This window comes from Mesocricetus auratus, unplaced genomic scaffold (genome assembly GCF_017639785.1).
Source record: "Mesocricetus auratus isolate SY011 unplaced genomic scaffold, BCM_Maur_2.0 Super-Scaffold_100006, whole genome shotgun sequence".
NCBI classification, from domain to species: domain Eukaryota; kingdom Metazoa; phylum Chordata; class Mammalia; order Rodentia; family Cricetidae; genus Mesocricetus; species Mesocricetus auratus.
In genome coordinates, this window is record NW_024429190.1 from 24,328,878 (window position 1) to 24,352,995 (window position 24,118).

Here is a 24,118-nt window from a genome sequence, read left to right on the forward strand (position 1 = left end):
TTGGCCATTGTCCTTTGAGATTACATTATAGCTATATCTGCTCCAGTTCCTGAAGCTAGTGATGGAGAATCTTTGCTATTATTTGTTCTTGATGAGTAACAAGGGGTTGGCAAATATATTACTCATGGGATATGCCGATGGATTAATCAATACATTTGAGATGATGTGCTCAGAGCATTAAAATATCATCTTTCTGGTTTGATTTTTGCTGTGATAAAACACTCTGATTGAAAGCAAGCTGGGGAGGAAAAGGTTTTAGGAATTTTCTTCTTCTTTTGGGGGGGGGCTTCCACTTCCAGGTCATAGCCCATCACTGAGGGAAGTCAGGGTAGGAACTCAAGCAAAATGTAAAAGCAGAAACCATGGGGATGCCCTGCTCACTGGTTCACTCTTAGCCTCATGCTTAGTTAGCTATTTTAGAAAGCCCAGGACTGCCCTGGATAGGATGGTATCCTGTTAATTAATAATAAAAAGAATCCATCACAGACACACACATGACCAATTTGATCTAGATAGTTCCTCAATGAAGGCCTGCCTTTCATGTTGTTCTGGGCTCTGACAAGGTGACAATTGCAGCTAACTAGGACAGCAGTAGCCTACTATTCTAATTTCTTTGAATTTTAACTCACTGAGAATTTCTTCAGCTCTTAATCTTATCGATAAAAAATTAGTCTTACTAAAACCAATATACTAAACATATCCAAACTTTATCTCTTTCTTTGTATTCAGGTCCTTAACTAATTAGAAGTCAACCTTCTTTCCCCCAGCCAGGCACTGGAGAGAGTGAAGAGTTACTCGACACAGCTGAAGATGTTTAAGGTGTTAAAACTGCTCTACATCCTACTGTAATACTGGATTCATGCCATTGTATATTTGCCCAGGCTTATCTAAAGTACCCAGCCAACACTGAATCCTATTATAAACCAGGGGCTTGGCTGAGTATGATGTATCAATGTGGGTGGGATCACCAACTGTAACAAATAGATATACTTGAAGGAATGATGTGGGGGATGATGTTGGGCAATTTCCATATTGGTCAATTTTGCTGCTAGTTACAGGTGAAGGTGGAAAAACATAAAAACAATACTGAGGTCTGGCTCCACCTACAGAGATACTAATTAAACTGGATTGAATCTTGTCTGAGCATCTTCCTCCTAGAACCTGCCAAATGACTCTGATATTTGGTAGAATTAATAGAAACATTACTTTAAATGGAAAAAAGTTCAGATATGGCATCTCACCTACTAAGCAACCTTTTTTCAGTAATGAGAAATTCTGTAGCATAGAATTAATAACCTTAGCTGGCTTGTTAAAGGTCCACCCGAATTTCTAAATGTGTCTTCTAAGATGTCGTATCTTAACTCCATTGCATATGTATATGTGCACACATGAACACATGTGCTCACACACTAAACAAGTTAGTTCATATCTTTAGAATATAAGGTATTGTTTTCTATTTCCAGGTCTTTGCACACTCTGTTTCTTCTCCATGTAACATTCTACCTCTCCCTCCTTCACTACTTAGTTTCTATTTTCAGAACTCATTGAAAGTCCATCTGCCAGGGAGATTGCTCTGGGCTCACTGAGCATTTGAGGGGTATTTCTGCAGCCACCCTCACAATAAGGAAGCATCAACTCTCAAGCTGTTCTGAAACACTGCATGTGTTCCCAGGCATCCAACATTGCACTGTCATCAGTCCCATATCTCAACACTCTTTCCCCTAACTCTGCACCCCAGCTACTGTCGTTCCCCATTCTCTTTCTTCCATGGAAACTTTGCCAGGACAGATTGCTTAGTGGCCCCCCACCCCCACCCCACATCTCCTATGCTCTCTCCTGTCATTAAAACCAATTAAGCCTAAGACCTTAGTTCAAACACTCCCTTTCTGTGGATGCCTTCTGAGATTTCTCTTACACTGAAGGCCAGTTTCCACTTGTTATACTCACCAAGATTTTCTCCTGACTCTGAAGTCATGCACACATTTGGTGAGAGTTCATGACACATTTCTCTCTACCTGGCCACAAACCCAGGAGAGCAGGGACATCTTGTCCATCACTGTACTTGAAGCACCACACCTGGTCCCAGCCCACATCCTTTGAACACTGCGAATGAGAATGAGTGAATGCCAGGCACACAGTAAGTGCTTACTAACTCACCTCATTACATTAAGGCTATGCCTGTTGAACTCAGGCAACAAACCTTTGTTTTTATACTCCCTAGGCTTTGGCTGCTAGGGAGCTCTCCACAAGATTGTTTTGTGTATTACCAAAGCTAATGATTATTCCTTGGACTTTGTCTCATAATCAGCTCTTAAAGTATATCAAAATCATCTTATCTCCTTCATAAACTCATCAACAATAAAGACTGTTTATTCGCATAGTCATTACAACAGCTAGAAATTGCCTAAAGCCTCTGGGAAATTAACAAGGAAATAATGGTTTTGAGAAGGGTGAAAGACTTCTAATAAGAGGAAACCTAACTGAACATTTGTAGTTAAAAGTTGATTCAACTACATGTAAATATAGCAATAGGGAAATACAACTGACATTACTTTTATTTAAGTGAATCACTCTTGTACCAACTTACATGGCAAAGTGAAGCAATCTAACATTTTTAAGCAGTAAAACCTATCTCAGAACACTATCTGGACTCTGCTTTTGGAGGAGGTATATTTTAGAGTTTTGTGGAAGTCTGGTCAAGAAAACTAAAATGATCTGTGTTAATCAGCTTTTTTGCCACCCATTCTTGTTCATCAGTATTATCATACCCATAAATTATTACATCGTATTAAAACTGTGACTATACTTTCCTAAAATGCAAAAATTTCACTAGCTGACCACACTCTCTCTCAGGACTCCAGGCTCTAGTTTTCAAATATGTCTCCAGACTTTAGATTCTTTTCTTTTGTAGTAGATGTATCTATATTATGATCCAAAAGGCTGTTTGGATTTATGGTACAAACTACAAACCCCCGTGTTAAAACAATTTTCAGCCATCTACCCAGATATCTAGATACCAAATATCTCTTTTAGCAGAGATATCTATGAGATCCCTGAAGACTCGAGTTAGGCTGTTATTTCAGATGATACAATCTCTAATGTTTAAAGATGTTTAGATCACATCCACATAATCCTGGCTTCAAGAATTCTCAATAGGGAGCATATTAGAATAAGTGATGTCACTCCCTGGAGCACTATGTCTAGATCAATAGCTTCCCCCTTTCTCTCTTACTTTTTTTTTCCTGGTCTTAATCCACAATGATCTTCATGGTTTTAATCGCAGGTATTCAAATGTTTCACAAGCCTTTATCTGATCACCTTTAAAAACAACTCTGGATGTCACAAATATCTCCAAATCCAAAATGTTAAATAATGAACTGAAGAACTGCACACCTCCTTGCACCATACATTCCATTACTCCACACTCCCACAAGTGAAACTTCTTTTTCATTCTTACTTAGTGAAGGCAGCCAAAATCCAATATGCTCTACAGACTGAAAACCAGGACATAGAGTTGACATCTCCTCTCTCACTGCCCTTGAAAATTTAATTACCAAAGTGAATTAACTTTTCTCTCCTCAAACATTTCATGTGCATCTCAGTGAATGGTCACCCCTCCAAAGCTTTCTATTGCTTATGATACACTTTTAAACATTAAGAATTTTATTCATTATGTGTAGGAAACTCCTATTCACATTAAAGTATACCAAAAATACTGTATGAAAAAGAAAAATTACCAGGAATTCATTTTTCCCTCCAAAAACCTCAAGATCAGATGGTTTCATTGGATTAGATACATGTAACATAAAAGGGAAAGTCTACAAATCCTTTCAAAAGGAGATACCTCCAATGCCATTCAAGAATTTTTTCTGGAAAAAGAAAGAAGAAATGTTTCTAAAACATTCATGAGTATTCATGAGAATGCCGGAAGTCTCCATATAAGAAAAGGAATAGTTTTATTAAAATTTTTCTTTGAATATGGAAATGGTAAATATTAGAAATATTTAATATTGAATGTGACACACTGAACTTACAAGATTTGCTCCAGTGGAATGTTGCTTTACCATCAAGAAAGCAAGACAAAACATTGTCTAGTGTTTTATAGTGGAAAATAGCCCATGTTGTGTGATCTTAAAGTTTTTCTAACCTCTGTGAAAACAAGTTTCTTAAGGTGTAGTCATCATAGTAATATTAGATAATTCTAGCCTAGGCAATGACTAAATGAGTTGATGTATGCAAAGAAATTACAATGTTACCTTGAATATCAATTGCATTAAATAAGCATCGCTTGTTATTATGTTTAGTCAAACAGAAAAAATAATGCAGTCTCCTTAGATACTAGAAATACATCTGATAATATTCAATGTCATTACAAACTTTTATATAGCTCTTAATAGAGTAAAGCAAGATATTACCTGAATATGAGAAATGAGTCTACCTCACACCATAAGCTACTGTCCTACTAATGAAAAAGCCCAGAGCATTCCTATTAAATTCAGACACTGAGTGAGTACGTTAATTACATTCGCTGTCATTTAACACTTTTAAATGGTGTTAGCCAATATAACTAGACAAAAGACAGAAAAAAAATACAAGAATGGAAAAAGGCTTGTTTAAAATCATCATCTGCAAATGATATAGTAATTTAGCTGGACTACCCAAACAGATCAATTTATAACATAAACACTATTAAATTATTCTTAAATTCTAGTTTAGTTGAAAAATAAACATTTGTTAAGAATCCTAAAAAGTAAAATTGCATTCTACTATATACAAAACATGATAAAGTGGCAATACTCTTAGAAATGCAGTGTCAGATAAAGAATGGAAAGCCAAGCTAGCCCAGTATGTACCGAAGTTCAGAAATGAATTCAAAAAAGTTCTTAGTGTGCTTTAGAATATGCTAAAAGCAGCATTTTGAACCCAGGAGAACAGCATGTATTAATCAATAGGTGGTGTGTAGATAACTAAGGAGTTACAGTCACGCTTCATAACTGTTTCCTTTTGAGGAAGATTGATTACTAGCATAGAAAACAACTCCTCAACTTAAAAAGGAGGCTTAGAAGACAGAAGAACAGTATATTTTATCATCACCCCATAGAAGGCTGCTACGAAACATAAAAAATAAAATAGAAGACAAGGGAGAAATGCTGTTTCATATATAAAGATATATATTGCTATATACATAATATTATATATACAAACAGTGTGTATTTCCTTCAATGAATAAAGCAAAAGAAGTTTTAAAACTTTAAATTGTAATCTCCATTACATTACAGCTAAATTACTTATGTAAATTACAAACACATGTATAATGGAGCCAGGGGGTATAGCTCAGTGACAGAGCACAGGCTTACATGTGTATATACACATATAAGAGGAAGAATAGGAGTCCAATAGAAAAATGGGTAAAGGACATATGAATTCCCATGAAAAGAAATACAGCTGTCTCAGTTTTAAGATTATTTTCATTCATGTGCATGTGTCTGTGAATGTATGGTACGGGTGTGCAAGTACTAGTAAAGTCTAGAAGAGGGTGTGAAATCCTCTGGAGCTGGAGTTACAGAGAATTCAAACCAACTAATGAGGGTGGTGAGAATTCAACTGGGGTCCCTTGGAGGAGCAGCAAGTACCTTTAATGCTGTGACATCTCTCCTACCCCCACAATTAAACATATTAGAAGGTGGTAAATTTCTTTTGTAATATGAGATTGCATATTAAAATGAAAATGAGATTAAAATTTGTAAAACAAATCAGTAGTGTGTAAAATATGTAATTAAAAATTTTAATTTATTATGTGTATGCACATATGACGTGTGTGGGCACACATGCCAAGGTCCTTACGTGGAGGTCAGAAAACTTTTGTGGAGCTGATTCTCTCCTTCTACATTTTTGTGAATTCTAAGGACTAAATTTGGGTCACCATGCTGTGTGGCAAGAGGTGTCACCCGCTGAGACACTTACTGGGCCCAAATAGACATTTTCATATCCCACTGTTAAAATAGAAACTTGATACAACCACTATGCTGAATAATTTGACAATATCTATCAAAAAATACAGTGCACACCTTTCTAATTGGCAAATTGACTTCCTGGATTATTTCTCCTACAGATTTGGTTATTTTATTTGCCTCTGTGCAAAAGTCTAATATTAAAGGCTATTTGTGTTCATCATCTAGTAGGGATTAACATGCATTATTATATAACACTAGAATGACATCCTTCCCCAGGATATAAAGATAACACAGCATTGTAGGTTCCACTGTGTGTGTGTGTGTGTGTGTGATTGTTTAAAGCAATATATGATAGAAGACACACAGATTATGCTTAAAGGGAAAAATAGCCACAAATCTTATAGTTGCAGATGTCTCTAGGGAGGGAAAGGGTGCAGGGTATAGGAATTTTTCATATTTAAAATTTTGTGCTATATGAAGAAATGATCTGCTCAAAATATGCATTATTTTTTTTAAACAATAGGGAGACAGGTAAATGATTGGCAATACTTGGCACAGAGCCGTCTTTGGTAAATGGCCATTACATGTCCCATTGTGACATCGAATAGGAGTTGGGTGAGAGTGGTGGGCAGTGGGAAATCATGAAGCTTGGAGTTTTTCTATCTGGTTGTTATCCTTTTCCCTTAAATATTAGTGTAAGTCAAATGAAAAAAAACAATAGTCAATGGTTTTGACCTGTAAAAATAGCAATTTCATCAATTCAATTCAATACTATTTTCATCCGGGCAAATTAGTTTAGAAAGTGATAGTGGTAGCAATCAGAATGCTGGCTGTCACTTTGATTGTTCCTTGTCATCTGAATCTACATAGTTTGTAGATGTGGAGAGTCCGCTGGAATAATGGGGACTCTGACCAGCATGAATCAACTTGGGTCACATGCTCTAAATAGTGAGCAGCTCGAATGGAATTGCTATAGACTTACTTGGGTTCTTGTTCAAAGCTCACTGATTTGTGAGGTAATACAGTCAGTTTAGGCAACAGGGGTTAAGGCAGTGAAGGAGTGAGGTTTGTTTCTAGAGAATCACCCAGCTAACTAAGCATGTCAGTGTGTATACCCTTGTTTATTCTATTGCCTTGGGAGGTAAATAACATCCAACCTTGTCCATGCTACCCTACAGGATAGGAAATACTTCTTGTTTCTCCTCACAAGTCATAGTGAATAGATGCAGTATAGCTGTCAGGTCTTCTACTCAACATTGTCTTGAAAGCAAGTGCTTTCCTTCCCAACCTTCCATTGTCAACCAGATGCCCAAGGGCACAGAATTCAGTGACCTGTTCTCTGCCATTTTGTATGTTTATAAATTCTGCTTATCAACCTTGGAGAAACTTCCATTTTTCTATCTACAGTTTCCACTCATGATAAGACTATCCAGCAATATAGGAAGCGGTTGCAAATTTCTTCTGGAGGTAAGATACAGGAAGAATCTAAAGGCAAAGTTGGGAGAAAAAGGAAATAAAACCTGACCAATTCTTGGGCTAAAGCCTGCCTCCCTTGGGCTTCTGGAGTTGAAGTCTGGTCTATGCCAAATTGCTCTGTCCTTCCCTGTCTCATAAATCATGCAGGCTGAGCTAGAAGGAAGATGGAGGAATTAGATGCTCTACAAAGGAGACTTTCAGTATCAGACTACAAATAACCAAGGAAAGTATTGAAGGAGGTAGGAAACAGTGTGCATGTTTCTCATGAGGAAGGCACATGTCTTGCCATATAGAAAATGTACTCAATAGAAGCCAGAACATATATAGTCATACAGTATGTGATTAGCACATGTTTGTGAATAGAGCCTTGTAAATGGAGAAAACCAAAACATAGTTCCCTGTATATTGTTGTGATAATGCACTGATCCAAACCAATTTGTGCAGGAAAGGGTTTATTTGTCTTCATTTTCACATTGAGATTCATTATTGAAAGAAGTTAGGGCAGGAACTTAAGGCAGGAACCTGGAGATAGGAACTGATGCAGAGGCCATGTAGGAGAGCTGCTTATTTGCTTGCTCCTCATAGTTTTCCCAGCCTGCTTTTGTATAAATACCAGGACCAGGGATGATATCACCCACTGTGGACCTGGTGTTTCCCATGTAGATCACTAATTAGGAAAATACCCCACAGGCTATGGAGGCAGTTTCTTAATTATGTTTCCTTTTTCTTAGATAATAACTTGTGTCAAGTTGACAGAAAAATAACCAGGACAAACAGCCATGTGAAGATAGAGTTAGGTTACCATCAGTCAAGGGATCACCAGAGCCAGAAGAGACAATGGAAGGTTACAGGCTTGGTCCTGCTAAAACCCTGATTTGGCTTCCTGATGCAGACAATAAAATTCTGAAGAGTTCAGTTCACTAAGGCAAACAGCCCTAGCAACTCTTTGAAACTGATGCATATACCCAAATCAGAACTCAGGGTCTGCTTTGTCACAGTGATTACAAATCCCACAGCTCCATGTGGACACATCCTGAATGTCATACTTGGCATCTTATAGCCATTCTCTGCTCAGGATGCACACTTAACCTAGAGTTCATGCCCATTCCTTGTTGCTTCGACATCCATTCTGGAGACTTGGCATTTACATCCCTATTCATGGCCCTTTGCAGTGTCAAAGTGGATGCTGGTTATAAAGGAAGCAGCAAGATGCAGCACCAAGCCCCATCCTGTCTTCCACTCCAATTGCCACTCAAGACTGCTTGGCTTCCCCTCTTTATCTTCAATTTCTTCTCCAGTCACTCAGCCCTGTCAACTAGTCTTGACGTAAGAGATTATTAGGAAACACGAAGGCACAGAAAAGGTAGCCAGTTGCCTAAGGTTCTACTCCTAGCGAAGACAGGAGATAGAGCACCAAGGGTCTGTTTTGAGAAGGACATTGGTGTGACAGTGTATTGCTTACTTTTCTACTTGTTGTGATCAAATACCTGACCAGAAGCAACTCAAGGGAGGAAGGGCCCATTTTGCCTCATAGTTCGTGAAGGGACGTAATAGGGGAAGGCTTGGCAGCAGAAGCATGAGGTGGCTGAGCATGCATAGGAAGCAGAGAGTGGACAGAATGTGGAGCCAGGCCATAAGACCCCAAGGCCTACTCTAGTGACCCACTTTCTCTAGCAAGGTTTTATCTCCCAAAAGTTTAACTATCTTCAGCTGGGGACCGTCTTCAAACACATGAGCCTGTGATGGATATTTCACATTCAAATCGCAATAGAGTAGCTGAATTTTAGTTTAAGGGTACTGCAGGTTGCAATTACTAAATTGGGAGATTTTAGTAAAATTACTAAAATTGCAGGCCCCTCTTTGTGTGTGTGTGTGTGTGTGTGTGTGTGTGTGTGTGTGTGTGTGTGTACAATATGTTGTCACTGGAAGTCATTAGGCAGAAGGCTTTAAGTTCTCCCTCAGGAATAGTTTGATTTTGATTTTTGTTTTTAGAATACATGTGCAAAGTCCAGCTAACACGGGACAACAGAATGATGACAAAGGCCTCGACGCTGGGGGTTATGAGAAGTCAGAGATAGACAGGGATTTGAGGCATATTGGGATAAATTAAATCCTGGTTCTGACCCCATCATGCTTTACTCTCTGGGTATTTTCCAATGTCCTCCACTGTATCTATTGACAACACACAAAACAAAGCACTCTGGGTGTCTCAGAGGGAACTGCAGGGCTCACTTAGAGCACTTGGGGTATCTCTGAGAGAATGGCTAGGCTCACCTAGGCCTTCATTCCAGCAGTGCTCACAATAAGCTTCTAGCTGTGTGATACAGTAAAGGGATGCTGGTTAACATGAAATTCCAGTCCAGCTTGTGATCAGCCATCTGCAGGAGGCCAGATGAGTGCCAGGTGCTGGTCAAACCTTAGTTTCTCTTTTCTTTAAAAGGAACCACAGATTAGCCCCGATTAGGCTATTGTGTTCATTAAAGCCAACCAGATTTGACTCTACCTGACAGAAGGACCCAGCAACACTAGTCTGTGGCACACACAGCTTTCTCCCTCATTACTGAGTTGTGAACCTTCCAAATTTTACTTCTTTTATATTAATTACAAATTCATAGTCATTCCCAACCTTGCTTGTGCTTCTCTGTTCACACACAGCTTGTTATCTCTCTGTTCTCTGAACTCTCCTATAGATAGAGGACAAGGCTGCCTGATCCAAACAGTTATGGTTTTGAAAGAATTGGTGTTTCAGGTGGACAGGAAGATGGTGCACAGCAGAGTGAAAATGTAACTGGAAGTTAAACACACAGAGAAACCTTGAGTCTGGTAAGCAGGTAACCTGTGAACTGAGCCTCCTCTTCCGGTTTCATCTGCCTACCCTGTCTTTGCTCTCAACTTAAATTCAAAAAGCTCAAAATCCCTCCCTTTGTCCCCTTCTTCTCCTAGTTTCCTCAGATAATTCCAGAAAATTGGAAAGGACTATTTTCTGAGGGAGTCAACATGGGGCTCCATTTTGCACTTAACTTCACAATCCCCAACCTTTCCTTAGACAAACTGGCAATTTCCCACCTTGCCATGTGCCTTCAGTTTAGTGTCTTGTTTAACAACAATTTTCTCCTCTTTTTCTGTGTCTGAGACTGGGAAATTGCTTTCTTTAGTCCAGGTCCCATTTGTACTTTTGGGACCAATCACCCATGGCTCTGAAATTGTTTTCAGTCAAGATGACTCAGGTAGCATACTGTTTTCTTTCATTTTTTGGATATATATCATAATTCATGTAATTTATTATCATATATTTTGTGTGTGTATTTTTATATAAGGTACTCTTAATGGCTGCTCCCTCCAGCCTGACTTAGGAGATCATTGCTTGCTAGATGCTATGATGTATCACCGATTACTTCACTTCTTTAAGGGTTAATTGTTTGTATTTCCTTGCCATGTAGTCACATGTACTGCTTTTCTATCTCTAAATGCAATTAAAAGTGCCCTTTGGGTATTCAAGACTTTACTCACTCTCTGTGTGAAGCATCCCTGTATCTCTGAAGGGTCTCTGAAGAGAGGAAGGAGGAGGAGGAGAGAAAGCAGCAGGGGTCTGGGGAAAAGAACAAAGGAGGAGAGGATGAGGAAAAGGGGGAGGGGTGGAGAAAGGGAGGGGAGGGTGAGATGGAAAAGGAGTAGGCAGGAGAGGAGGGGAAAGAGAAGAGGGAGGGAGAGGAGGCAGAGGAGGAAGGGGTGAGGTCAGTCACACTAAAGTTTCAGATGCTGTGTTCTCAGCTCTCAAAACCTCAGTTCAGGGCTGGTTCTGGAGTCTGAGTCATCCTGCTTACAGAGGAGCAGAGCAGAGCCTCCTTGTAGCTCTAAATTCTTGAAGGTGCTATGGCCTGGTTTTCTCTGTTGGACTGTAACTTTAAAATGGGAATGATATCCATTTCAGTGTTTATTAGGGGCCCACATATGTTCCTCAGTCATTAACAGAATCGTAAATCATAGACAGTCCTTGAGAAAGGTAGTGTGGGTCTCCAAACCAGATTCATCCCATGTGTGTTATGCCAGCGATTGCCAATCTCCTATGGCCCGTGGTCTTCTAGCCTTTAACCAGCAGCCACCCATCAGGGGATGGCTGTACATTTTAATCAATAGGATGAGTGCCAGGGCCACACATTTGTTTGTATCAAAACTGCCAAGTTGCTATGGTACTTTAAAAGTCCTCATTTTCTAGCCACGGCCTAACTCCATAACAAATGGCTGCGAGCCTGCCGTGACCTATGGGTCACATTTTGAAAAACACGCTTTAGTCCTCTGGGGATCTATAATATGCCAGGCCCTGCATAAGGCATGGGAGATTTGCCTGGGTGGGTTTGGCCTCTCCAGAATGTCAAAGCTTTGCTGCTGCTCTGTCTAAATGCACGAAGCAAGAAAAGGGCAGCCAGCATCCTGGTTCAGTTTGTTGGTCCATCTTACTCCCTGGGTGGGGTACCTGCTCCATCCTCAGGCTTATTGTGGCATTTAGGTGGAAAAGCTTCCTTCACTTATATGATCAAGGGAAATATTTGGCCAGGAGTCAAAGTCTTACAGAAATAGGAAACAAGAAAACACCTCAGCAGGATTCCAATGCTGACCCAGCCACACTCAGTCTCCTGGAGGCTACTTCATGTCCTTCTGTTGGGGGTCATTTTCTGAAGTTAATTGCCCAATACTTCTAGGCATTAGGCTGTGCTTCCTTTGCTGTCAGTAGAGATGACTTGCAGGGAACAGTGTTCTTTAAGGCATGACAACAACAGCAGCAAAATTCTTCATTTTTTTTTGTGGGGAATTAAAGGTACAGGATTAAAACAAAACAAGGCATCACAACCAAACCCATATGACTCTGAATCCTACAGGCTTTCCTGCCCACTCCCACCTCTTTGGAAACAGAAGTTTAAGCTTATTTAAAAACAACAATAGAATAAAGCAGGTAGATAATATTGAAAATCTCCAAAAACAATGGTTGTACATTTGCAATAAGAACTGTATTCAGAAAATGTATTGCTTGCTTTTCTCATCGTTTGATTAAATGTTCACTTTGACTTACAGTTCATCACAGAGGGGAAAGCATGGCAGGTGGTGTGGAAGTGGCCCGTCATGTTGTGTGTACATCTAGGAAGCATTGTGCAGAGAGGAAGTGAGGGGCTATCAAACCACAAGCCCTTCCTCCAGTGACTGACTTTCTTCAGCAAGCTCCCACCTCCCCAAGCTTCCAAAGCTTTACATGCAGCACCCCAGCTGGAGACCAAGTGTCCGACACATGATCCTACAGGAGACATGCCACATTCAAACCACTAACAGGAGGGACAAAATGTATGACACATATCTTAGGTTCTTTCCTTTACCCCACTCCATTCCTCAATCCCTTCTCCCTCTCTCCTTTCTGTTTCTTCTGATTTTCGATATGGTTTCAGAACCACAGAAAAGAATTCAAAGCCATGACCAATCTAAAGAGCACACCAAATGCAAAACCTTACTTGGCTTCCTGGAGTACTAACTCAGATGGGAAAGTACTCTCCGCATGCTTTATCACTGCAACTCTCATATAATGAACATAAAATGACATATAATGGACACGGCCATTCATGCACGTGGAGGGCAGGGCTCTGAAAAGTTAAGGCCCTCGATAAAAATCAATGACAGTAATGGAAGTTCATCCGAGCTACTGCACAATATGTGATTGAGCCTTCTCTGTGTGTCAGGTACTTATGAAGTAAAGTTCATCGGTCATCATGGTAGTCTTCTGAGACATCTCATTCCTAACCATCAGATGAGGAAACTGAGGTTCAGGAAATTTAAGCAGCTTGCTCAAGACCATATAGATGAGTGAGGAACTGGTAGTCTAACCTTCTGTCAGGAAACACAGTCAAGAGTAGCATGTGTAAAGGGGTTCAGAGAAAGCATTAACGATAGCAGCAACTTGAAGATGATGTCACTTTCACATTAGATAATTAAATAAACATTGTCACTGTACATATTGGGCGTAGCTGTGTCTATTATAAGTGGTTAATATGATGCCATTGTTCTCCAAATAATAATAAGAAACTATATGTTGAGGTTGGAGAGATGGCCCAGCACTTAAGACCACTTGTTACTCTTGTAGAGAATCTGAGTTCAGTTTCCAGTATTCATAATGACTTGTAACTACAGCTTCAGGGACATCTGATACCTCTGGCCTTCATAGGCACCTACACTCACTTTCATATAGCTCAACACAGACACATACATATATAATTAAAAAAACTAAAATATAAATATTTTTAAAGGGAAGTCATATGCAACCTGATTGCAGGAAAGCAGAAATTGTGCATACGGATGGATCTAGAGTAAGAGAATATACAAAAGGAATATATATTAGTTAAGATTTAGGATAATAATTGTCTTAACATTCTGTCAAGTATAACATTTAAACCATAAAATATATATCATAGCTGCTAAGAAAACCTGGCCAAAGGAAATAGACAAAATAATTACTCACTTTAAAAAAATCTGTTCTTCAGAGTTGAAAAAAATGCATTCCCAAAATAATGAGGGGGGGATGACATTTAGTATAAAAATTTATAATGAGAAAGAGCAGCTAGCGAATAAAAATTTGACACTGGAAATTCAGAGTCAGGGTCTTTAAGTGGGGATTTTGCACATTAGAGAGAGCTAGAGGTTCTTTTTTAGTTTTCAGTACAATACAACCCACTTCACTGTTGCTTAGTTTCCATGGTGAAATTTTAGGAGTGACTTTGAAAATTAATCATACAGTTTTTTTTTTGCTGTCATTCAAAATCAAATCTATCATTTAACAACCCGTCTGCTAACTATTCACTCAAGTGACATTTCCTTGGAACTTAGGAGTTTTCACATTACTTAGACCATGGAGCAAGAGATAAGGGAGTAAAGTGGTGCTTTGTATATGGGACCTGTCAAGAATCCAACAAGAGACCATGTGCTGAGGATTCCAGGAATGCCAGCGGAGAGATCCTCATAGGAAGTGATAGGAGAGAAGGATCTGGCTTAGGAGGGTTAGATGGGGAGAGAAGGGCAGAAATTATGTGTCCAGCAATGAGACAGACTGTATAGAGGCCTGGAAAGAAGAAAGCATGGCCAATTTGCTGAAAATTCTGGTGGCTTCCATGCTATAGGGGCTGGCTGCAACTCTCTTTCCATCAATACCAATGTCCATTCCTACCTGCAGAGTGGCAGAATTGTGCTGTCAAACACGTGGAAGCTCTAGCAGACTGCCTCACTTCAACTTCCTAGTTCTGCTATTTGACATGCAAAACTGGGTGACTTACTTCACTTGTGCCTCCTGTCCATAGCTCATTTTCTCCTGGGGGTGGTGACCATGGACAGGAAACTTGTGAGATTTCTATACTTCTAGGTTGGGAGCTGTGTGACACAGGATCTGGCACACAGCAGCCACACACTGACATGGTACCTTGAGAGGCACCCACCCCACTCCCCACCCTCTGCCAAGGGGTTACTGCATTCACCGGCAGGAAAGATGGTTAACCCTTCTTCTGCCGTCACAGTCTTCGAGGGCTAAAACTACAGGACTGTAGAATGTGGTGACACGGAGAAGCTTGACTGCCCAGTGAAAGTTAAATAATTTACAGACAATTGGGAGAGGTGGGGGAGGAGGGATGGAAGGAAATTTGGGCCTTTGTTAATCTGAATTCAAAACAGCTAACAGATGTCACCAAGAGACTGCCTAAGATCTCACCAAAGGACTAGTCAACAGAGTCTATAATGGACTCCCCGAGTTCCTGATCCCTATGCAGGCCAGCTGAGGACATGGCATAGAAGTCATTCCTTCTTAGAGGGGACGTCTATAGCTTCTGGTCCCCAATGAGAGATAATGCAGTAGTGAAAGGCAGTTATGTGGGGTGTGTGCATAGGACTAAAACAAACCCACAGTCTCCAGGTACAGCTACCCATCCACAGAGCCTGTCACACCCAAGAAGGGTTCATTCAGAATGTAGTGTTCAAAGGTTTGGGGACACAGCACCAGGTGCCCTGGCTGAGTGCACACATGCTTCCTACCCTTCTGGGCAGGTGTTGGGTTTCCTCCAAGCAGACAGTGTTCAGGACTGTTATGACTGTGAGGGTGATGGATGAGTTGGTGGGGAGTCCAACTGATTCTGGCTTTTGACAGGTCTGGTTTTGGTTCCAGGGCCTCTAAGCTACGGAGAGGATCTTCTCTCAATCCAGAACCAGGACTCTGCCAGAGCTTCCTCATTACCAAACAGTTCTCCCAGCCCAGCAGCCAGGTCAGACAAGACCCACCCTCTCACCTCTTCTGGATGCTCACTGGGAATGGTGACCTTGAAACCTGCTAAATGCTCAGATGGCTTACATATGTCACATCTTCTGATGTAGATTCTGTTTTCCATATAGTGGAAACTTACTGTCCTTTCCTTTGATTTTCTTGTTTTCATCTTTGCTTACTCCACTCATGAATCACCATTCATATGAAGCCTTCTGAAAGATTTCTCTCCCTGAGGTATTTTTGTTTCCTTCTGGAAACTTCCATCATGGTATTTACCACTCTGCATTGTCTTTTTATGAGTCTTTCCCCTTAGGGATAAATTTATTAGGGGCAGAAGACTGACTATTTTCTTCACATTTTCATTGTCTAGAAATGTGTGAGTGAAATGGAACACTACTACATAGAAGAGTGATCCTGGCCAAAACCTATTGGATTTCAGCAGGTGCAAGGCTTGCACACAGAATCCACAGACCCAGAGTAAATCGGTGGGTAAAGAAGCCAAAGCATCAGCTCTGTACTGGGATGGAAACCCTGGTGAGACAAATTGCTGCACGTGAGGAGATAATGTATCAGGGGCAAAGTGGCCACCACTTTCTCAGGATTCTGGAGTGCAATGCTTATTTTGTGAATGAAATCAGATATGCCACTAGTGACTTGACTGTTGGAATTCTATATTAAACCAATGTGATTGCTGTAACTCTTTTTGAACAAATATGGAGGCAGTTAGTATTGTATGGGTAAGACATGTTGTCTAAAACACTTAATATTTAAAAATAAAGACAATTTACAACAAGAAACAACAACCAGAAAACCCCCAAGCACATGCCATGTTAAAATAGAGAATTTGTAAGACCTATAAATGTTTGCATAACAGCACTGAGTTGAATTCCTCCTGAAGACTCTGAAGCCCTGACTACTTGCCTCAAGTGGCACACTGATTCCTTTAGGATAAGTTGAGTCCAGGATGAACACACAGAAGCAGAGTATTCAAACAATGGCACGCTAGAAAGAGGACACTACTGCAGACTGAGTGCTGCCGAAACACCTACAGAATAAGGACATGGCTTCCTTTTGAGTGATTAATTCTAAGAGTTACACAACTGTGTGAGCAAACTGAACCCTACCTAAGTTCAGGTTTAATGCTTTGCTAATTATTGTTAATAGAGCCACAGATCCTACCACTACTACACCTACACCTACACCTACACACACACACGCACACACACGCACACACACACACGCACGCACGCACACACACACGCACACACACACACACGCACACACACACACGCACACACACACACACACACCACATGGGGGGGTACAGACTATTCATCCGTGCTTTCTATAGCTGGTTTTACTAATTTAACAAACAAACAAACTAACTAACTAACTATTACCACTTGGAATTGAATTCAGGGTCCCTAATATGCTAGTAAAACACTACCACTGAGCTATATACGCAGATCTCTTATTATGACTTTTATTTTAACTTGAGATGGGATCTCATTAAGTTCCCAAGGACAGCCTTGATCTTTCTCTATAGTTCACACAGACTTGAACTTATCATTCTCCTACCTCAGCCTCCTGAAGCTGGGATTACGGCCTGTGTTACCCATTCTGGCTTATACTTCATTTAACTCTTTTGTTTAGCATACATTAAAGAACAAACAAACACAAAAACTAAAGGTTTTTCCAAATTCAATAAAGGAATAGAATAGTTTAATCAGTCTTACCCTGAGGTAGTTGAGGGTGAAGTTTGTTAGACCCATCCTGGTGATATTTTTGGACAGTTGATCCAGGACCTGAGGATCTTGTGCCTAAACAGGGTAGGGGGAGGAAAATTACATCCTATGAGATGGTATTATGAAAACATTAGATTGTGTTGTTTCTGCAGAAATGTGCACTCTTGACACTGTTGATCTTCCATGGGGTACAGGTTTCTCTAGACAATTGAATTTACATTTGGAGTTTCTTGGGGTACAGACTGCTGTAGACAATTTAATTTACATTTGGAAGTTGCATGCATCTAGTACTCACACATATATTTGGAGAACATTTCTGCAAGATTAGGAAACTAAACTACCTCAGACACGCTTGGATCCTGGAAAAACAATGTTGCTTTCTCTGTGAGACACCCTGGCCTGTGTCTTCAGATGGGAAGTCACTGAACTCTGCCAAAACAACTCTGGTCTGAACTGGAGGAAGAAGTGCCTCTGCCATTGGCAAACCTGTACTTGTTCCCTGCTAAGATAGGGGTAATATTTTACCATCCAGGATGTAGGATACTTTTGAAAACTTGCAGCTACCACAAGAATATGTTATAATAATATATAATACCAGAATCGACTGCATTTGTATGTAGAGTCTCTCTCCACTTTTGTATGTGGAGAAAGAGAATTTTAGCTGCCCCCTCCCCCCCGTAAAACTGAGGTTAAAAAACAATCAATGTCCTCAATATCTTTCATTCTGTGGGATGAAAGGGCAGGAATCACATTTCTCAAAGTATCATGGGATGCAAAGTACTACAGATCACCCCAAATGTTTGGTCAGACCCCCAACATAAAAGAATTATTTCTGCATTGCATTTGAAAGTGAGTTACTTGTTTGATCCTCTTCATTTTTCTTCTTCCTCATCAAATTGGTGCCAGCATAGGGAAAGTTAAATAAACAACCTTTCTCCATATTTGCACTTGTATAACTAATAGAAACTTATTCTTGCCTCTGCTTTTTATTCAGTGATAGTATCATTCTTATTTGTAATCATAGATAAAACATAGATGAAAATGACCATGGAGAAATAGTTTCCAGTAATTTTGAAATAGAGTCTTTATGGACATTGAGCCTCTTTGGGAAGATCTGGACCTACATACTCAAGCAGTTAACAACAAACAGTGTGCATTGTGATTTGACAGCAATCAATAATGGAAGGATGTTGTTCCAACGCTTCTGCTGCTGCTGATAACAGGTCACCAACACCTACAGAAGTCTTACTATGATCCAAGCATCATGCTGAGTGCTTTGTAGTCATTAACTGTTGAGTTTCAAGCCAGTTCTCCAAGGCATATTCTCAACCACATCATTGTATAGATGAGGGACTAGAAATCCAGAGACATCATATCAATTGTCCAAAGGCACTCATGAACAGGAATATAATCTCCTGAGCTTTCAATTTATGGCTTCATGTCTCAGCCACACCCTTCTGATGGCTTTGGTATATTTGAAAAAAAATGGATAAACCAGATTTCTTTCAAAAGAGTGGAAGGTCTGAAACTGGCTTTGAAAATTCAGAAGGACTTGAAACATGGTGAACCCGAAGAAGCAGAAGTGGGTGTGTTAGAGTTGAAGGCCTGGAGTAACCGGAAAGGGCAGAGACAGGGTTAATATGTAGGAAAGAGAAGGGTGAGATCAGAGGTCTAGAGACAGCATAAAATCCAAAGGCTGGGTGACAGGGTTTTAAACTCAGCACCAAGTAGTTCACATCCTTGGTTTTTGCCATATTTGAATTGAAAGACACTGGGCCTTCTCCTTCCTTACTTTGGAAATAAAAAATAAAAAGTCAACCCTTGAGTGACAGTTGCAGATTAGATTTTCAGTGAAATTCTTGGTTTAGTAAATTCTATAAGTGGTATCTGCAGTTATTTGTCCTCTTTTGATTTCTCAGGGTTTCTTAGGGTCATGAATAAATCAGGCTCATGAAGTCTGATTCTGTTGAATCACCCCTGCCCCCCATTCCAGCCAAGCATCATGGTTAGGACCAATAGATCCAGAGTACAGGAGCCTCACTTCGGGTCAGACTGTTCTAATCAGAACAGGACACTGCTCCCACTTCTGGTTTTAGTTCACATTCTCATTATAGGTAACAGGCTCATATACCCAGGTAGAAAAATATCTGGTGTATAGTTACTGCAACTGAAGAAAGCAGAAACCATTCATCAATGGAACCTCCCCTAACAAATGAAAAGACAAACAAACAAACCTCTTGCAAGCTTAGAAACAAAGGAGGCAAAAAGGAACTTGTGCATTCAAATGGTTGAGAGGAAGACTCAACACTTAGAACTCGTTGTCTAAGGTGCTGTAATAGCAGGACTTTGTTCAGGCAGAACTGGGTTCCTTGCTGAGCAAGATGCTGTGAGGATAAGAATAAAGGGGTAAAATATAAATGATATTACTTACGTGCATGGCTAGTATGCTTCTGGGGACCAGCTCCCTGTACTGTCTAATGGTAAAGTGCCACGTTTTTATTCTCATGAGGTCATCAAACGTGAACTCCAAGATCAGTCTGCCTTCTGTGCATACCTGAGATTGACAAACAACACATTCATTTGCTTTGCAATAACTCATATCAACTACCCAATATAGTGTCCTTTGAGGTCCTTAGACGGTGTCTCCGTGACATACAGGGCCAAGCTCTAGAGTCAACATATTCAGAAGATTGCTCAGTTGCTTATTAGCCTCAAATATCAGTCACTCTACTACCAATGAAACCTTACATGCTTCTGATTTTTCATGTGGAAACATGGAAAACATGGGACCCAAACCCATCTTCTCAGAACCAACTAGTACACACTTTTGTTCTCTTAACATTTTCATTTTCATGATCATCCTCCCATGGGTACCACAGCCGCACTCTGTCTGTCTGTCTACCTATCTAACATCCTGACCGCAATTTCCCCTTACTCCTTTCTTCCCATTGCCTTCCCCCTCCTCCCTGCATGTCCCCCAATCTACTCCTCCTCTTTTTCTTTTCAGAAAGGGGCAGGCTTACCATGAGTATCAACAAAGCATGACTTATCAAGCTCTAGTAATACTAAGCCCCTCCTCTTGTGTTAAGCGTGGGCAAGGCAAGTCAGTATGAGGTGTAGGTTCCCAAGACCCAGCAAAAGCATTAGGGACAGACCCTGCTCTCACTGATAGGAGTTCCAGGAGTAGATCAAGTTACACAACTCTTACACATATGTGGAGGTCCTAGGTTAGCCCCATGTCAGTTCCCTGGTTGTTAGTTCAGACTCTGTGAGTTCCTATGAGTCCAGGTTAGTGGTTTCTGTGAGGTTTTTTCGTGATGTCCTTGACCCCTCTGACTCCTACAATCACTCTTCCCTCTCTTCAGCAGGATTCTCTGAGCTCAGTCTAACATTTGGCTCTGAGTCTCTGAATCTGTTTCCATCCATTACTGGATGAAGGCTTTCTGATGACAATTGAGGTAGTTACCAATCTGATCACAGGAGAAGGCCCGTTCAGGCTATATATTCACTATTTGTAAGAGTGTTAGCTGGGATCATCCTTGTAGATTCATTGGCATTTCCCTTGCATCAGCTTTTGACCTGACCTCAAAATGCAGCCCAAATCCTTGGTTATCCTAATTTGGGAAATGTTTCCGATAAGATAACTGATGCTCAAGTGTGAGTTACTACAAAGTTACCTATCAAGAGTACGTCTTCATTTCCAAAGAGGAACTCCAGAGGGTAAAGTTCAATCCAGTCATTGATGCATGGAAAATAGAGGGATGTTTAGAAAATACACTAATCACATCAGCAGTGGCAAGTCCTGTTTATATTACACAAAGAAATAGCTAGTCTCTCACCTTCCTAACAACATATGTGATTAATAAAACATAACAGAATGCCAGAGTCTCTCATCCCTTATAATCAGTGACAAAGGCATTTTTAACTTTTCGTATTCATATTCTTAGCACAATGATTTTGAAAGGGAAGAAAATGATACAAGGCAACACACACTATTGTCCTGTTTCAACTGTGAGACAGAAAGTGGAGAATAACGTAAATAGTTGCAACCAGTTAGTAACCCTATATTAACGTTGGGGAAGGAGTACCATAGTGCATGGAGGCTTTGAAAAGAGATGTTAGTAGATTTGCATCTGTCTCTACTTTTCTCATTTGGGAACTCAGGGAACAGCAACTATGCCCCACACCATCCAGTTTCCATATCAACAGAACAGAGACAATAACATCATTAGAAAGAGTTATTGAGAAAACACATTTCAGGAAATTCTATATGTAGAATGCTGGCTACTGTTCCTGCCACAATTAGAATGGTGAAATGATGTAGTTGACTAGATAAAATAAACAGAATGAAGGAGAAGAGATAATTCAGCCATGGTCGCCATGGTGTGCATGCTGAGTTGCGGATCAAAAGAAGGATCTGTGGGAATCTGTTCTGAATTAGTGGGACTTGAGCTTCTAGACTCCATCTATTCTCTCCTTTGTAATATGTTGAGTCTCTCCTTGGACTTTCAGGGGAAAAGATTTCCTAGTTAACACAAATATGCAAACTTCTGAAAGCATTGTAAAAATCAGTCTGTATATAGCCAGGAAGATGGTGGTTAACAGTTTGGGTCAAGCTTTCATTAGCTTCGGCTAATCATTCTTCTCTTGGAATAATACAATTTAGCAAGTTTTAGCTGACACAAGTAATGATTGGGGGCTTTCTGTGTACTCTGATTAGAGGATATAGTTTCCTCACACAATCCAAAAGTTGTCTGGGAGAATTACCATGTAGATTTCAGTAGGGGCTTTGCTCAAAAAAAACATGCATTTGCCATCTTCATTTTATCAAAGATCTCTGGAATATAGTGAGATAATTATTGATAATCTGGGTGAAGACCCCTACCTCAGATCCAATTAGCAGAACTTGTGAGTAATTTCAGACATGTGGGCACCCTGCCCTAAAACTCTGAGAGGGGTTGTCTGCTGAGCCTGGTTTCTGGCATCTTAGCCATGAGTGTTATATGAGTAGAAATGGAGATGTCATCAGTGTCCCCAAAACATTCTTCCAAGCACATATTGAACACTGGAATTAATTTATCGAAGTTTTCAAACAAGTACCATGAAGACTATATGAACCAACTCCTTACCCCCACCATTAGGGTGCTAATTTTATAGAAGTTGTCTGAAGTAACAACTTTCACAGAAGGGAGATTGTAAGAATCAACTATCAGTGGGAAAACACACGTTTATAGGCTATAATCTTTTTTTTAAGAGATGGGATTATTGGCTAATCAAACATTTAAATGTCAGGGTTATTATTATTATTGTTCTTGTTATTATCATCTAATCTATTTGTTTTCTGTCTGTAAACCATGGGTTCAGGGCACATAAAGTCTCTGGTTTGCTTCTACTAGAAGCAAGTTTTATGATGAGAAGGTATGTATATAGTCCTGGTATACTGTTGAACTGGAGGATCTGCAGGGCAATGGTTAGGTGTGTTGTTCACTCTGATGTACCAAACATAGATGAACTGTCTCAGGCCTATAAAATGGAAAATTGCCACAAGTCTTGGGCTCCCTTTGTAGTCAAATAGGTTTACTTTATCCAGGGCACACTATGTGTAAATTGGGAATCCTTAAAACTGTGTCCCAATTCACTACAATAGATTCCTTTAAAAAGGAAATTAAATGACTTTCAAAAATGAAAGACAGAGACAAATTTTAGTCATTGCTCTCTTTTTTTGAAGTGATTATGCAAACAGAACTATCCCAAGTGTTTGGGGAGAACCCCTTCTGTAATGTAAGGTAAATGAAACCAAGTTGTTGTGGTTTGTTTTCTATGCAACCGTCAGGAACCATAATAGAGACACATATGAGGGAATGTATGTCTCCTTTGTTAAAAAATATAAAAAATGAGCATAACTAATAAAATGAAAGTAATGTTTCTTCTCATCTCAAAAAATATCTGTATATGCTTATTAATGAATAAAGTTAATGCAACTTTTATCTAATGTTGGCCTTAAAAAAAACCTGCCTTTCTGTTGGAATCCAAAAATCAAAAGGGTCCCCAATTAAGAAAACATTTTCTGTTGTGCTGAATTCATGTTACCGTACTGTGAGCTCTGACATTTTGTTTCTGTGGTAACCAAAATCAGCTGATTAGTTGGCATGGCAACAGAAAAGATGTAATCCCAGCAGACACACTCTAATCAATGCCCCCAGCACAGATGGTCTCCGGAGGATCAACAAGAAAGAGGCTGGCAGGCATTCAGTCGATCACGTGCTAGCTTGAGACTAGCCCAGGAACAAGAAAAGTAAAAAAGAACATTTCTCAAACTACCCAGTAGCTTTTTAACCCTTTTCTCTCTCTTCCTAATGAAGTAATATTGACTGCGCTGTTACATGATTCAACGGTTCCCTCGGAGCTTCTGTGAGAATAATCCATGCATTTTTTAAAGGTGGTAATGTTTATTTTTTTTATCTTTATACGTGAATGGCATGAGCAGAATATAGAATGTAGACTACTGTTTTTTAAAAGAAACTCTCTGAATTTTACCTAGAGAGATCACATATGTAAATATGTAGTAAGGAGTTCTGATCCTTAACACGGACTGGAGAAATTATATAATATAATGTGACATGCAGGGTAAGGTAAGAATGGGGAAAGAATTGTCAAAACTC

At 39.9% G+C, this 24,118-nt stretch overlaps 1 protein-coding gene across 10 annotated transcripts in view; it reads right to left on the minus strand.

Moving 5' to 3' along the window:
- Positions 1 to 24,118, minus strand: part of Ldb2 (LIM domain binding 2) — a 340,208-nt gene that overhangs the window by 41,331 nt on the left and 274,759 nt on the right. For all 10 annotated transcript variants that reach the window (XM_040747051.1, XM_021226421.2, XM_005068797.4 and 7 more), the window contains exons 4-5: positions 19,888 to 20,010; positions 17,448 to 17,531 (exon numbers count right to left, since the gene is read on the minus strand). In XM_040747051.1, coding sequence (XP_040602985.1) covers positions 17,448 to 17,531; positions 19,888 to 20,010 — 207 coding nt within the window. The remainder of the gene's footprint in view (positions 1 to 17,447; positions 17,532 to 19,887; positions 20,011 to 24,118) is intronic.